At 44.6% G+C, this 16,887-nt stretch overlaps 1 protein-coding gene across 1 annotated transcript; it reads left to right on the top strand.

Annotated features, from left to right (window-relative positions):
* The first annotated feature begins 12,308 nt into the window (after positions 1-12,308).
* Positions 12,309-14,812, top strand: MESDC1 (mesoderm development candidate 1). The gene has a single exon (XM_019533704.1). It carries the CDS (start codon positions 12,989-12,991, stop codon positions 14,039-14,041), a length of 1,053 nt encoding a protein of 350 aa, XP_019389249.1. The 5' UTR covers positions 12,309-12,988; the 3' UTR covers positions 14,042-14,812.
* Positions 14,813-16,887: the final 2,075 nt, after the last annotated feature.

Here is a 16,887-nt window from a genome sequence, read left to right as displayed (position 1 = left end):
AGCCGCGCCCCGCCCGGCTGGCGGCGCCCCCGGCTGGGTCGTTGTCCGCGCGCGCCCCCTGCCGGCCCTGCGCTAGGGTGCGGCTGAGCGCCGAGCGGCGTCCGGACAGGCCCCACCGGGTTGTTAACTAACAAACCTCCACACGGCCCTGTAGGGCTGAGCAGCCCCGCGGCGAGGGTGGCCGTTGTAGGGCGCGGTCCGCTTTCCATGCAAAACCCGACGCCTTTGTCCTCTGTTTTTCTCTTGAGAAACCGGATGCCTTTGTGTCCTCTGTTTTTCTCTTCAAGAGAAAAACAGAGGACGAAAAGGCGCCGGGTTTTGTATCTACAGAGGACAGAATAGCAGCGGGACGTCCCCTAGGAGGGCCGCCGGACCTGCGACAGGCAGACGAGTAGTTAGGGACGATGAAAAAGGACGTGTAAAGCAAAGGGAAAGGAGCCTCGTGCTATTTTGGTACTTGGCTTTATCAATCCAGGGTCCACAGCTCCGGGAGATGGAAGAGCTAGAGGAGGTCCCGAAAAGGGCAACGAGGGTGCTGAGGGGCTGCAGTACGAAGAGAGACTGAAGAGACTCAGTCTGTTTGGTTTAGAAGAGGGGGGGCATGACGAGGGCCTGCAAAAATACTAAATGGGGACAAGAAAGTTGACGGGTTTATCAGGAGGTTACAAAATGATCAAGTAGGTAGTAAGTTTAAAATGAACAAGAGGAAGGTATTTCTTGCGCAGTGGGTGCGTCTACACCAAACGCTTACTGCAGAGTTGCCTTGTTAGCTCAGCAGTAAAGTCTCAGCATCTACACGTGGAGCTATTAGGCCACAATAAGCTACAAAACACCACCTTAGGTACACATGTGAACATAGCACCCAGGAGCAATAAACTCCAGCGTGCACTGTGCCAGAGTTTATTCAGTTGCATTAACAGCACATATAAATGCATCCAGTGTGTCATTAAAGTGTGGAACACATTGCCACCGAATGCTGTGGAAGCTGATTAAAAAAAGTACAGAAGTACTATCCTGCAGCACCATGACATGTATAGACACTGAGAAAGTGTGTGGGCTGCTTGCTGCCTAGCCCTGGACTGGAGAACCCTCATCCCCTAACCGGCCCCTCCACAGCACATTGAGCCAGGTCGGAGCACCCTAGGGCTGGCAGGCTGACCCCCGGGGACCCCCTGCTGCCCAGGGCAGCTCTGCCCTGGCTCAACATGCTGTGCTCCCAGGTGCACATGTAAACACAGCACCCAGGAGCAATAAACTCCAGCATGAACTGTGCCAGAGTTTATTCCGTCACATTAATAGCACATGTAGATGCACCCAGTGTGACATTAAAGTGTGGAACTCATTGCCACCAAACGTTGTGGAAGCTGAGAGTTTAGCCAGATTCAAAAAAAGGGATTGGACAAATTGTTGCCAGAAAGGGGCATCCATAGCTATGGAGCACAGAAGTGAAGGGCAGCCTCTGAATTAGAACTTCCTAGACCTTAAATGCTGGAAGCTGCAAGTGAGAGAGAAGCAGTCGAAAAGAAAAACCCTGGTCATACCCTGTTCACTCCCTTTCAGCATCCACTCTCTGTCACTGAGCAAGATGGGCCTATGGTTTGACCCAGTAAATGGCAATTCTGATATTCTGTCCTCCCAGGTTCAGCAGAAGGCTCCAAAAAGACAACTCCAAGTTAGACTGGGCCTGGCCGATGGCTAAAGCTGAGCCCCTCTTACACATTTGGCTTCCACAAAGAGACAACACTGAGATTTTCTAATTTCCTGGGCAAGGGATTTCTTCCAGCTGCTAGTAACCTTTTGGGAAGCAGGATAGCACATTGCTATGACCTTGTAGGCCTGCAGCTATCTGCCCACTTGATGGCTCAAGAATGCCATTTTCCTTAGGGTGCAAAATGTGCCGTGCCTTCTCCTGCATTTTTTTTTACATTTTAGACTGAGATTCTGGGAGGTGTTCACAGATTCTCTGATGTCCAAGCAGAGGATGAACAGTGGAGATCAATGACTTGACCGAACCTGGATGGTTTTCCATTCAAAGGGAAGCATTTCAGGACAACATGCAAACAATGAGTTGCTTTTTAAGAGAGAGGCAAGGATTTCTAGGGTGATATCCTTCATTGGACCAACTACACAGTTGGTCCAATAAAAGATATCAACCTAAGAAATCCTTGCCTCTCACCCAATTTCTGGACCATCACAGCTACATTGCTCTATGCCACCATAACACGGAAGATATCAAAATCTGTCATTTTTTGAAAGACCTGAAGCCATGTGACGGGTGTCACCTGAAACAGGGGACTGGAGCTTTGACTATTTGTTGTTCTAGTGCCAGTCATAGTTCATAATCTCATTGTTTTAAGCGTTTTTGCTGGCATGTTGGAAAAGACCAAAATAAGAGTGCAGAACTGGAAGGTCAGGACAGGATCCAAAAGGGCTGTCCAAAACCCCAAGGGTTCTTGGAGTGGGGAGGACACTGATGGGATGAAGGTTTTTGGTAGTTTTACATAAATGCATGTATTTCTTGGCTTTCTGAGTAAAGTGTTATGACTTAGAAATGGCTTTGCAAAGTCTGTGTTCCTTGTTTTAACCTTCACATATTCCATGAAGGATGAAACAATAACTGGAGGTTTGATAGCTTCAGAGGAAGTCTGGAAAGGCACAGAAAAGGCCAGCACCTAGTTCAAATCCTAGGCAATTGGACTGTCGAGTCCTGTATTTCAAGAAGGACTGCTAGCCAAAGGATTAGTATGCCAGAATACCCACAGCTTGAGGATTGTCCCACAGCTAGCAAGCCTAAGAGCATGCAGGATCCAAGATCTGCACCTGTTACAGCACCCAGGATAGCTCAGCTATACCTGTAACAACCATACAATGAGTTATCATTTTATAACATTCTGGAAACTACTGCAAAGGTGCATAATAAACTAGAATTTTTAGACCATAAGCCTATTCCTCTAACTTTTTAAATGAACAGTAACCAAGCCACTATCTGAATTAGCTACCTCCTCAGAAAGGTATTCCATAAATTACTAATGAACACATTTGTTCACAGATTTCCCACTTAATGTGTTAAGCATGGACTATCAGATTACCATCATTAATGCTGTCTTCGTTACAGATGATTCCAGTAACATTCTCAATGCTGGAAGGCATTTACACACTTACTGAAAATATTATTAACATTTACAGACTAAACATTCACATTTCAGAAAGCTGGGCCTGTAACTGGATTTTTTTGCATGCAAATAATAAAAACACATTTTACTTAGTTTCTTTAATAATGCCTTTTCATAAACAAACAAACAAACAAACAGTGGACTCGTTACTTTGGCTTTGCTTAACTTCTGGTGCTTTTGTTCCATATATAGGGCCAAATCCCACTTGTCCTACCTAAGTAGTCTGATCTATTTAAGTGGAACCGCTTGTGCAAGTAAAGCAAGTGTTTCTGTGTATCCAGCAGTGCACAAGACAATTAGACATTTCTTTTTTCACATATAAAAGCATTCCCATACTGTACTCTAAATCTTGGGAAAAGAGTGTTTCTTATACTAGGCTCCAATCGTGGAACTCTCTCTATGTTGGTAGACAATGCACTGACAGAAACCATTCAAATCAATTGTGGTCTTCATGGAGTCAGCTGCAGGATGGGCTTTAGCGTGAACTTCATTATTCATGAACTTTCTCTGCAATGTTAATGAAAAACAAGGGCAATACAATCATACACATGTACTGTTCACACATAGGTGCATACTTTTAAAATTTAGCTTCTAATCTATTTCGCTTACTTTTATTTGTGTAAGTTGTTTAGTTATTTTATGCTCTTCAAATCACATGGATTTGCAAAATCATATACGTGCACATGCTAGTAAATCTAGAATCATCTTGCTCAAAAGTATTTTTAGGAGTCTCTTTCAGGCAAGTTGTTTAAACGTCTTTATATCAGAGAACAGGTACCAGATAAAAATAATAAAAAGAAGATACTTTCACTGCTGACCGCTGGGAACAAGACGGTTATGTTCTACCCAACAGTAGACAGTCCAATGCACTTGCACCAGAGAACATGTGCAGCTGTATAGCTGCTGATACAGCTGCAGTCAGGTTTTATTCTTAGTTTTCCAGTTGCCAAGCTAAGGGGAGGGACTTTTCAGATTTTGCAAATATTTACCTCATCTGGGCAAATAAAGCGCAATGAGGAGGATCAGGCAGTAGATCTCTGTGAAGACTAAGTGTTCTAAAACTTCTCCCTGCTCCTTTCCCTCCTCTCTACCCCTCCAGGAAAAACTTTGTTTTCTTTTACCAGTCTTTTTAAATTTTAAAATGTATACCCACATTTTTAGCACTGTGCCTTTGTTACATGTGCAAAATATCCTGCTTAAAGCATGTTTCTGAGGAGCTAAAAGATTAAAGTCCGGAGGGGGGTTTATGCTGAACAAAGACTCCATCTTCCCCCACCCCTCCCACCACACACACACCCCCTCACCCTCAGTCTCCTACACATTCAAAAAAGCCTTTCTGTTTTGTTTTCAGGTTTTGTTTGGACAGAAAAACCTTAGACTTTGTACTCGCTTTTTCACGTTGTTGGAAACCAGTTTTACCTCTTTATACTGCACACAAAGGACAGTAAATCTAATATCCATTTATGCTAGGTTTTTCAGCATGTCCCTAAACACCAGAGTTTGGAAAAAATAAAGAGCTTGGCTTCACTGTAGAAGAGGCAGTTGTTTCTTGGAAAGATGCTTTGACAATCAGGAGATTAAAAAAACCCAACCAGATTGAATCCCAAAGATCAGTCATAAACTTGGGAGAGAGAAAATGAAGTCCGCCATGTATGGCTTGTATGCTTTATTGGTGATATTGAAACCAGTGCAGGGGCCAGTACAAGACCCTAACATGTCTGATGCTCCACTTAAAACCCCAAAATATGGTGAAGTAAGACTTCCATGGTGCCTATGTCTGGTGTTGGTTTCCTGCACTCTGACTGCCAATTTCACTGAGACTTTCAACCTTCTTGTCTCTCTGTTTTGTATTTCTGCTTTAGGTGGGAAATTTAACGTTCAGTACAGCTAGTTACAGCACAGAAACATTTTCCTTAGAACTCGTCTTTTTTCCCTCTGGGAATTCTATTTTTGCTGAAATATTCTGAACTTCTCTGCTGCTGGAGAAAACAAGTGCCTAGGTCCTGGTCTTCTTGGAATGACACATTCCCCAGGGAGAGAGATCAGATGAAATTCTTTGATCCATGGTATCGTAGATATGGGAAAAGGACTTAAGAAGAAGTTAATTGAATCAGGTATTATAAATGGGGGAGTCTTTCAGGGATTTCAAAAATTGTAAGTAGCCAAGGCCTGGTAGTTTCTTGTTATACTGATAATGAAGCCAAATTTTATCAGTTAATATAACAATAACTCATAGAAGCCCCAGTTATGGGCCAGGACCCATTGTGCTAGGTACTGTAAAACATTAACAAATAGAAGGTCCCTACCCAAAAAGCCCTCATAATTAAACATGATTCAGGATGTTGGGGCATTGGGAGTATTCTTTATTTTGCTCAAAAGCATTATCTTATGCAGTTCTCAGAAGTCTGGGATATTCTGGGTGGTTGATGAGGAGTAATTTGCCTCCTATAAGCCTTCAATCATAAAATCCTGCAGAGGGCCAAATTAAAAAAAAAAATTGTTTGCCTCCCACAACTATGATCTTGTACATTTTACACATACAAAAGGCTGTCTGCATATGCAAATCCAGACTTTTGGACACATACAAGTGTATATAACATTTAGAATCACTTTCTGAAAACAAGAACCTGAAGGTGTTTGATCAAGCTATAAAATTTAGATCTGAACCCAGATTTCTCCAAAGTTGGGATAAATTGGCTTTATTCTGAATCAGACATGAAGCTCTGATTCAAATAGTGACTATTTCAAAAGTCACGGCTATCCAGATAGGGAGAAACTGATTTGGCCACACCTCTACATTTAACTGTAAAATAATATTACTCTGTATATGTGTGTGTACACGATCAGCTGCGTTTTGACTGACTAAACCGATCTTTACTGGAGGATAGGATGCCAGTTTTATCACTGGTATCCATCAACTTGATCAGATTCCATAGTGTATAAAATCTATGAGTGCTGCATTATCTAATCAGCTGCAGTGCAACTTGATACTATTATCTTTAAGCTCTGAAACACTGTAGTTAATACTAGTCTCAGGTTTTTGATACCATTTCCATTGGTTAAACCCACACATTCATCATGTAGCTTCTTAGGAAAAGAATATGGGTAAATGAATAAGGTGAATATTTTCCTCCAGAGACTGTATGGATAGTCTAACTTCCCAACCCAGGTGAAATTAATCTTGGAATCACAGTTTGATTTTAAATTCACAGTCCGATTCTGAGACCCAGACACAGTATAAGTAATACCTTACTCTATAAGTTGTTCCATTGATTTTAGTAGGCATACTTATAGAATAAGGTATTATTCAGTTCAAGTAAAGGTGCCAACATTAATCCTGTAATGATTAGCAGCTCTCCTTAGAGAATGCGCACACATAAAATGTGGGGAGAGTACAAGATCAGAGAAGCCCTGCAGGGATCCTGTGGAAAAATGTTTATTAAACTGTCCAATGCTATACATTAAAAAACTCTTTCATAGCTTTACAGCTGCAGGACACAACACAGTACCAAAACTGCAATTCAGGAAGGGTGGGCCTCCGCACATTTTGTTCGGAATACTCTGCTCCCTTTTGATCTTAACAAAAACAGACCTAAGGGTTTGAAGGGAGGGTCTGGGATTCCTGTTTATGCTGGACCATTCTTATCAATGGTATTCACAACTGTTCCTCTATAAAGTGCTTCTGAATTTCAAACTAATCTGTGTCTTTAAACACACAGGGCAAGATTGTGTTTAGCCTGGTTTAGTGTGCAAGGAAAGGAGGGAGAACAAAAGCAGCCATTTTATACCTCCTACCCCTTGGGTACTCACCTCATGAAGTAGCATATGTGAATGAGAACATGGAAGCACACAGGTACTTAATGTGGAACAAATGTCAGTCTGTCAAATCTGGGGTTTGCTGCAATGTTCAAATCCAAATCAAACAGGCTCCTTGAGGGCCAGCAAGTCAAGGGAGCTTGCAAAAGCAGAGCCCAAGTCATTGAACCAGAGGAACAGGCCCAAATGAAAAAAAGTCTTCTGTTTCTAGACCAAACCCAGGTTGTTAAAGCTGATCATCATAGAAAAGGCATCCTGCCCTCTGTCAAAAAACTGAACAACCATATTGCAGCTGCAATGTCTTTTCAGTAAAACCTCTCTCCTTCATATAGTGTGAAAGACCCACACTAACGACTGGGAGGAAATGACAAGAGTATGTCTGGGAAATCAGAGTATGGGCCAAAGGAACCCAAAGCACTTTAATCTCTGCCAGTTACAGTAATCTGGGTAGTGGGAGAGGCAACAGGAGCTAAGGAGTTAATATTTCAGCCATTGTATGGTTATTCTTTCATTCTGATTCTCCTACTTCATACACTGGACTCTGGAGAATACAACACAAAAACTAACATCTCTCAAACCACTGAAAGTTTAACCCGGTCCTTAAAAGCTCCGATGTTAAAACCTACATAAGACATAGCAAAATTATTTTAAAATATGAACAATAAGCACTGTAAAAACAAACAACATATGTAGTATGTATATTTTTCTATCATGCCGACTGTTACCTGCCTTCCTCCTGTTCTTTGTGAATGCATCTGCTCCAGCTCTCAGGTGGTTGCCTTTCAGGAGGGAATCATAATTTTCCCCTCTCAGACTTGCTTGTGAGCCAAAAGTGATTACTTCACCAGACCTCACTTAAGATAAGACCTGAAGCTCTACCACCTCTAAAACAAGGCAGTGGTAAGCAGAGACCAGATAGCGTCCCTAAGACAAAACATTTCTTTACATCCAAAACCTGTGAGAGAAGAAAGAATTTAACGGAAACAAATCAGTCTACAAGCTTGTGATTAAATCAGTCTATAAGCCTAGAAGTATTGCAATTATCTTATAATTATCATCCCAGCCATTTGGAAAGAAGCAGTTTATCCACTGAGTTGTCTTCCTATTTGCTGCTTCTTAAACTAGATCAAGACATTAACACCAGAAAGTCTTAATGTTTTTCTCACCTACCAGGTCACATACGGTATTCATTAAATTATTATAGCATGTTCTCAGATTAATCTTTCCTTCACAAAAAAAGTTTTATTAAACAATAAAAAGTCCAGTTTCTACAATGTGGAACTCCAACCTGATCTAAAGATATTAACTAAAAAATAGGATCAGAAGATTTGCGGAGGTGGAGAAAGGGGAATCAAACTAATCTTTCATTTTTGTTGTATTAAGCACAAGGAAAGGGAAGGATCAAAGTGACCAAAGAGAAGGGCACACACAGGTAAATGAGCACTGCTCTGCACATACCACTAATCCATGTTAAAAATATAGTTAATCTCTTTTATGTGGCAATCCAAGCAGTTTTCAGTCCTGAGAGTTATTTGAGATACATGCTAAGCAGAAGTCAAGCACTGCCACCTGATTTCCACTGGTAGTAATTAATCAAGGTATGAAGCACAAGAGGAGGTATAATATGTATCTCTACTTACCAAATTGTAGGACTACTGGAAAAGTCTACAGTTCTTCTTTGGACTCTACACCAATGCAGAGGTTATCTTTGGAAGGAAGATGGAGTGTACAGTGTGAGGACCCCCAAAAGACATTGTCGATTAACTGAAACGTTTCATTTTGAACAATGTAGATACATCTTTTGGATCATAAAAATGTTTGGACCTGAATGTCAACTGGCGTAAACAGGTATAGTTTCCCTAATGTCAAGGGAGCAAAGCCATTTAGCATATATTACGTATCTGTCTTTATATGACTCTATTTTTAAGACAAAGTGTTGAGGTCCAAATCATAACTATCCTAGAGAGTGCTGGTGTAAGTAAGGCTCCCACCACTGGCACCAAGAAGAGAAGAGGTGATGAACCATCATACAATGTTTTGACACGCTTAAAACTCTGTATATGCCCTCTTGTCCCTGCACTGGTTAAACTTACAGTAAATTTCCTTTCAAAACTGTTGGTAGTGGTAAGATCATTCTCCAGTAAGGATGTCTGGGCAGTCAAAAGGCCACTACAAATCTGAGTAAACAAACCTGTTTGAAGATCAATCAAAGTCTCTGTTTACAAAGTTTGAGCTCAATCAGTGCTGTTGTGCAGAGCCTATGGTGCCTACAGAAGCAATAACAGAGCAAGTCAGGGAGGAGGATTCAATCACAGATGCCTCCAGAGACCCATCCCCTATTACAGATGTGAGCAAGAAGACAAGCTGAACATCCCCACCACCCACACCCTGGGGGGAACCAAACAAGCGATTTGGAAACAGGTTATCAAAACCATACTGCAGGGTAACCAATACTGAAGCTGATGAGAACTGGGTCAGTTTTCAGTGGCAGCTTAGAGGAGATGATTGTGCAGATTGCTAATGGAATCGCAGGCCTTTTGGGCAGTGAGGAATCGGCAGGGTATAAACAAGCCAAATATATGCTGGGATCTGTGAGGAAGAATTGTACAGGACTTACTGCCAAACTCTATCCAATTCTGTCTGCTTTGGCTTGGGGGAGTGACACAAATGTATCTGGAAATCAGGGCCAGACACCCTAGAAGTGAAGATGTATTGTAGGGGGTCATGTAATACCTCTTTCTGCCAGGACAGAGACCCAGGGTATGGACAAATGTCATGTTTGTATCAGTGTAATGCGTATTTCACCAGTATAAAAAAGTAGCAAACAGACAATACGAACGCCTAATCTAGGGTAGAGAAATATCCCTAAAAGAAACAGCGAGAAACATCTACTAAGTCAAATTACACCAGTTTAGGTTAGCGTGACTGTCCTGGGAGAGCCATTCCCTGACTATACCTGTTCCCCTACTGCCATGGGGCAAGGTACCACAAGAGCTGCCTATTGTGCGACTTACCCTGGGATACTGTGCATCTGCAAATTTCTAAACCCAGTTTAATTTACATTTGAACTGATGCAAATTACATTGGGGTACATGTTCAATTGTCCATGACCCTAAACAGCTCCTTAAAGTAATAATTAAAAAGAAAACCTTTCAAAGATTCTTTTAAATTCGTCTAATCCTCATTGGCTAATTTCGTATTTCAATAAAGCGTGATCTTAACTGATCAATTTGGCTTAAAACAGAGCTGGATGCATTTTAAAATAGAAAGTAATTTAGAATGGGTTGGTTGCTGACTCGTACTTTTCAGGCTGATCTGAATTTAGCACCATACTGATATATAGTATTTTAGAAAGCAGTAACTAGCACTGGCCTCAAATCCTTATAAATCCTATAAGCTGGTAAAAGTAAATACAACTTCCCTCCCCGCCCCCCCCTTCACTATTAAAAGAAATGGGTGGAGAAACACCCTATTTTCAGACACACCCAAACACAGTGTATTCGCTGCCCTCACTGACTACAGCAACAGTATTTTTTTCCCCAAAACTGAGTATATCCTGTTAATATAATTACTTTTAGGACTGTGTCCATCCTGCTGACATCAATCTCAAATAAAGATGATCGTGGGAGTCAAAAAAAAGCCAGGTGTGCACTCTGTCAGCTGATGGAAATCTAAGCGAACGTTTGAAGATCAACTGAAGCCTACGTTTACAGTGCTTGATCTCTGCCACTCTTGTGGTAAAGAAGTACTGGATTGAACACAGGTATGTCTTCTCCTTTACATCATGATCCTTTTAGTCTACTGGAGCAAGAGAAATATAAAACGACTGGAGTCTAAATGAGGATCTGGACCAATGCATTTAGTTAGACATGTATCTGGCAGCTTTGGTTACATTGCAGAATAAACTGCAGAACATTAGAACAGAGAATTTAACTTACAAGAAGGGCAGAACGATATGGAAGAAGTCAAGAAGTGCTATTAATATTACTTTGCTTTAACATTAGTGTTACCTTCCTTTACTGAATTAATAGCAGTGGCAAAATAAAGAACATATGACAGATACAAAATGGGGCCTAGTCCTTCACTTACTATACCAATTTTATGTTCCGAGAAATCCCTTCACTGCAACTGAATTTCAATGGCTAGAAGTTGTGTAACTCTGGAGAATCTGGTTTATGGAATGTAAAAACTTCCCTTTATTCACTACCATTTTTTACTCAAATGTAACTTTCCCTCTAGAAATGGCCAATGAAGTATTAAAAAGAGGGTGTATTTTGCTTGTGCATAGGTACCCGTCATTTGCTCGGTGTTGTTATTTAACTTCCCAACTTTTCTTGGCCTAACATTTCCCTCATGACAAGCATCTTTATGTGGGGCCCTTGACCGCTGGAACGGAAACGTGGCAGGGAAAACGCCTGGTGGGTCTCACTGCCCCGCCAAAAACCTTGGCGTGACGATACAGCAGGTCTCGCTCACCCGTGCTCTCCGCTGAACCCGTTCTGTTCAATATCCACTGCCGATATTTAATTTTTGCTCAGCACCAAAGCAGGTTTCTGACATCGCTACAGGCACGCTGGGCCACATTTACATTTACAAAACACATTTAAAATAAAACCCCTTGTGATCCCTGACGCTACAGACCCAACCGGGAGCTTTCTGCTGACGCGGAGTTTTAACCAAGCCTCTTTTTTCACTGGGGTGTAGGCGGTGGCCGTGTTGGTCTACGGACACGGGCAGACACGGTTCTTCGGGTGAAGCCGATATCTTTTATTAGACCCACTTAAAGAGTCGGCAACATTTTTCTTAGCAAGCTTTCGGGTTTAAAAACCCCCCACAACGACCCTGAAGCATCTGCAGCGGGTGCACGCTCTTCCTGGATGGAATAGTTCGGGCCCTTGACTCATTACAAAAAAACCCTTTTAGTGGCCTGCGCTTCAGCGCTTTGTCCCTTGGAGATTTGATACTATTCAAGGCTCCAGCTTCCAGGACGTGCTGCCCTGGGGTGTGTAGCACCCAGCCAGCTCGGATGCAAACTTCCACCTCAAAAAAACCCACCCCCCCAAAATCCCTTCAGTCTTTGAAGAGAGCATGAATCTCGCCGGCCTGCTGCAAGGGCACTGCCCGGCTCCACATCGGAGCCGGTTCACCGGGGGGGGGGAGAGGAGACGGCAGCAGGAAGTCTCGTCCCGGCTCGTCCGCGTCCCCCTGCCCGCGCCGCGTCGCCCCTAATTGGCCCTGGGCGGAGCGGCCGGCGGGGGGGAGGGCCGCATTTGAACGCAGGGCGGTGACACGGCACAAAAGCTTTCGATAGGCTCCGGCGAGGTTACAGCGAAGGCGACGGGGAGGGGACGGGCACGGCCACGGGCACGGGGGGGAGCCTCCCGCAGCGTCTGGCCGGCAGCAGCGCCGCCGCCGCCGCGTCCCACTAGTTTGTCGGGGCCGGGAAGTTGGCGGCCCCCGCGCCGAGCATGGCAGGAGGCGGCCGGGGAGGCCGAGCGGCTCCTCGCAGCGGCGGCAGCAGCAGCAGCAGCATCCGCGGGGGCAGCCCGGAGCCGCCGCCCTCGCCCGCGGGGAGCGTCTGAGTTGAGGCCGCGCGGGGGGGAGCGGGGCGGCGGGAGCCCGGGGCCGCTCCGCCTCCCCTCTCCCCTCCTCGGCGCGGGGCGCTGCGAGCCGGGCCGGGCCACACCCTCCTCCTCCTCCTCCCGCCGCTTCCTGCTCGCCGGCGATGCGGGGCTGGCGCTGACGCCCGGCGCGGGAAGCAGCCGGAGCGCGGAGCATGCGGGCAGGGGCCCGCCGCTAGCCCCGCCGCGCGGGCAGAGGGCAAGGCCCGCCCCGCCCTGCCCTGCCCTCCCGCAGCCTCTCGCTGCCCCCGGCCATTGATGGAATGATGGTGCGGGGCCGGCAGGGCGATCCCGCCGGGCTCAGTCTCCGTGGCGGCTGCGGTGGCCCAGGCGGTGCGAGGGGGGCGGCCAGAGGCATGCGAGTGCCCCCCCGGCGCGATGGCTAGCGGCGGCTCGGGCAAGTCCGCCAGCGAGGTGCCCAGCAGCGGCTCGCTGCAGAGGAAGAAACTCCTCTCCGTGTGCGACCACTGCAAGATCAAGATGCAACTGGTGGCCGACCTGCTCCTGCTGTCCAGCGAGACCAGGCCGGTGGCCACCGAGAGCCTGGCGGCCTTCGGCGAGTCCTTCGAGAAGTGCAGGGACACCGTCATCGCCCGCACCAAGGGGCTCTCCATTCTCACCCACGACGTCCAGAGCCAGCTCAACATGGGCCGCTTCGGGGAGGTGGGCGACAGCCTGGTGGAGATGGGGGAGCTGGTGGTCTCGTTGACCGAGTGCTCCGCCCACGCCGCCTACTTGGCGGCCGTGGAGACCCCGGGGGCTCAGCCCGCCATGCCCGGCTTGGTGGATCGCTACAAGGTGACCAGGTGGAGGCATGAGGTGGAGCACGGGTGCGGGGTCTTGAAGACCACCCCTTTGGCGGACATGAGCCCGCAGCTCCTGCTGGAGGTCTCCCAGAACATGTCAAAGAACTTGAAATTCCTGACAGATGCCTGCGTGCTGGCCAGTGAGAAATCCAAGGATAAGTTTGCCAAGGAGCAGTTCAAACTCAGTGTCAAATGCATGAGCACCAGCGCCTCTGCCCTCCTGGCCTGCGTCAGGGAGGTCAAGACTTCGCCCAGCGAGCTGACCAGGAACAGGTGCATCCTGTTCAGCGGACCCTTGGTGCAATCTGTCTATGCTCTGGTGGGCTTTGCCACTGAGCCCCAGTTTTTGGGCAAAGCTGCCACCATTAATCCAGAGGGCAAAGCTGTGCAAACAGCCATCCTAGGAGGAGCCATGAGTGTGGTATCTGCTTGTGTGCTCCTGACCCAATGCCTCAGGGATATAGCCCAACACCCAGAAAGTAGCACCAAAATGAACGATTACAGGGAAAGGTTGAGGAACTCAGCTTGCGCCGTCTCGGATGGGTGCAACCTGCTATCTCAGGCACTAAGAGAAAGATCTTCACCCAGGACTTTACCGCCAGTGAACTCCAATTCTGTGAATTAACTCCCCCACCCCTGTGTAGATCCCAGTCATGGCTAAAGGAAAATAATATCCCACCTCCCCAGCCCCTTCTTTTTTATATACCAAAGAATTTGCTTGGAGGACCTCAGTCCTTTAATTTCATGTAGTGATGAAACAAAGCAACATACTCCAGCTATATATAGAAGGAGGTGAAGGTGGCCAATTTGGGCCTTTTTTTTTTTTTTTCTAATCAAATAATTATTCACAAATAAATTTTCCATTACTCAACAAGGTCTAAACGCAAGGAGATGGTAATATCAACTGGTAAAAGTTTTCTACCTGGGGAGGTGGGGGGAAATCTAAAAAAGCTTTAATCGCGCTGGGTGCGGTTTTTAAAGTTTGTCTTGTCTTGTCTTCCGAAATTTCCCTTCTAAATTTTTACTGTTCAGTTGTGCAGGAAAAAAAAAAGTTACCTCAGTTCTCATATTTGAAAAAAAAAAACACAGCAACAACTAGATGATGGATGTAGCTACTTCTTTTCTTTGTATGATTTCTTTTTGAATCAAGTGTTAGGTTAGAAGTGCATTTGGTGTGTAGGAGTGGAAGGAGTGGAGGTTGTGATTATGTTTCCATGTGTTGATTTCCAAGCTGGAAATTTAAGGGGGGGGGGGGGAAGCTACTGTGAGTGTTTAAACAAACAAACAAAAATTACACTATAACAGAAGTGATTTTAATTTTTTTTTCCAATGTCAGTTTTTATCTTGCATGTACTGGAGTATTTATTTCATCTATTAAAACGTTATGTTTCTCAGATGTCTTTCTGTGAATCTCTTAATACTTGAATAATTGAACAACTAGGCCAGCGTGCATTGTATGTCATTTTCCCCAGGGAATGGGTGGTACAAATGCAATTATTAGAGCAGCATACAGACTTACATGCAGTTATGTTATTTTAACAAATACTTCTTCCCCTTTCCCCCCTATTCCTACCCTCTTCCTCCCAAAAAGGAATTCTTTGAATTATTTTTTAAAGCTGGACAGTAACCTGTGTACTAATAGCATGCATCTGGAAAGTGGTAGTTGTCTATTCTGGGTGACACAAAGAGGGTTTGCATATACCAAATGTTCCTGCATCTTTGAGAAGTGTCGCTGTATTTTAGCTGTTGTTGGTTTCAAGGACTTTATAATGCTTGTGAGTTTGGGTCAGATGACCTCATTATGGGCTCTCTACTGCAAACCCTTATCAGCATGGGCAGGCCTATTGTTTCAGTGCTACTTTGGCTATGTAAGAGCTGCAGGATTGGGCCTTGTGAGCCTACTGAGGCCTGCATTTGTAGCTGTTCGACTTGGGTCTTTTTCAAAGCATAGCAAGTTTTACGCTGCAGGTAGAGCACAAACATAGCTGCCTTAAGCCTCTTGGAAGGGCCAGTCCAACTTCAGTGGGAGTTGTATTGGGCCTATAAACAGTACTAGGGAATTTCACTGTAATTGTCTACAGTCGTGTCTTTAAAATTAATATTGTGTGTTGGGTCATTGCTGTAGATGATGATTTATTTTAAGAGTTACAGCAGTTGTCTGCTTTAGAATCAGTCCTGGAATACTGAAGCGCTGTCCTTTTTATAGCATTATTCTTTAAAGTATGGGCTTATGCTAGGTAGCGTGTTTTATTTGCGAATGTAAGTAAAAGATTAGTTGGCTCTAATAGACTCTAAAATCTTATTTTAGATTGGATGCATGTGAAAATATGTATGACACTTCTTTTGGGTTTGGAAAAATGTTTGGTTTTGCTTTTTCTTTTAATGAAATTAGTGGATCCTAAAACCACAATGCCCCCCCACCCCCGCATTGAAACTCTTAAAACTCTTTCAGTTCAGTAAGTTGTGTTGCTATATGCTATAATTTTCACTTTTGGTTAAGCAGTCCCCCGAGTGTATTTAATGCTGTTGTGTGTGTTTTCCTAAATGATTTTGTGTACTGTAAGCCTGTTCTATTCTATGCGCCATTTATGCTGTAGAGAGAAAGGGGTTATATATCAGCACAAGTTGTATTATACACTTTATCTTAGTATAACCTGACCCAGTTTTTTCAGGTGTAATGTGCTCTAATTTTGGTTCATAACCCTGTCCCATGTGTCAGGCCTACGGGAGAAATGTCCAGGAGAGGAATTACCTACCTCCCTCTCCCACCACAGATGCATGCATTCATGCACGCTCCTTTGGATGGTAGGGTGTGTCTTCTGCAGGAATAACGTTGGTGTCCTGTGCCTTTGCACTGTCAGCAATTTCAGTGGCCCCCCCCCGCTCATCTTCCCAGTAGCTTGCCTTCCTTGCAACTGCCTTTAGTGACCCAAGAGGGGAAGGAAGGCTCTGTAAGAAAGGTAACAGTCTCAGGAAGTATTATTTTCTTTGACTAATCTCTATGGGGATGGACAGGGAATGAGGAGTAGGTTCCACCCATTTCCTTAGCACAGATCTTAGACAGAGTGAGAAGTGTCCTTTAGAACTGGGAAAAATGATGCTATGAGACAAGCAGATCTCTCCCCTTCCGCGTGGAAGTTGGGATGTGTCTGCTCCCAAAGGGTCCCTCGTGCCTGTGTATCTGGTGACATGATCTTGCTCTAATATTTTTTTAATTTATTGTGACCTACATTTCCCAGGCCTACTTCCAGATATAAAAGCAAAAGATTCTGAAGGGCAGCTCTGTAGCGTATCTGAAGAAAAGTAACATCCCACTGGCTCTTTTGATGTTTTTACTTACTAATTTTTGGCACTGCTGTATAATTAGATTCATATTGATGCATTTTTACATTGTTAATAAGGTTATATAGAACACAGCACAGCTTCCTTATTTCCTCCAAATATAAAAGGCAATATATTATTAATTGAGAT

Source organism: Crocodylus porosus, unplaced genomic scaffold (genome assembly GCF_001723895.1).
Source record: "Crocodylus porosus isolate Cpor-Errol unplaced genomic scaffold, CroPor_comp1, whole genome shotgun sequence".
NCBI classification, from domain to species: domain Eukaryota; kingdom Metazoa; phylum Chordata; order Crocodylia; family Crocodylidae; genus Crocodylus; species Crocodylus porosus.
The sequence above is the reverse complement of the archived record's forward strand: the minus strand, read 5'-3'. Positions and strand labels throughout refer to the sequence as shown.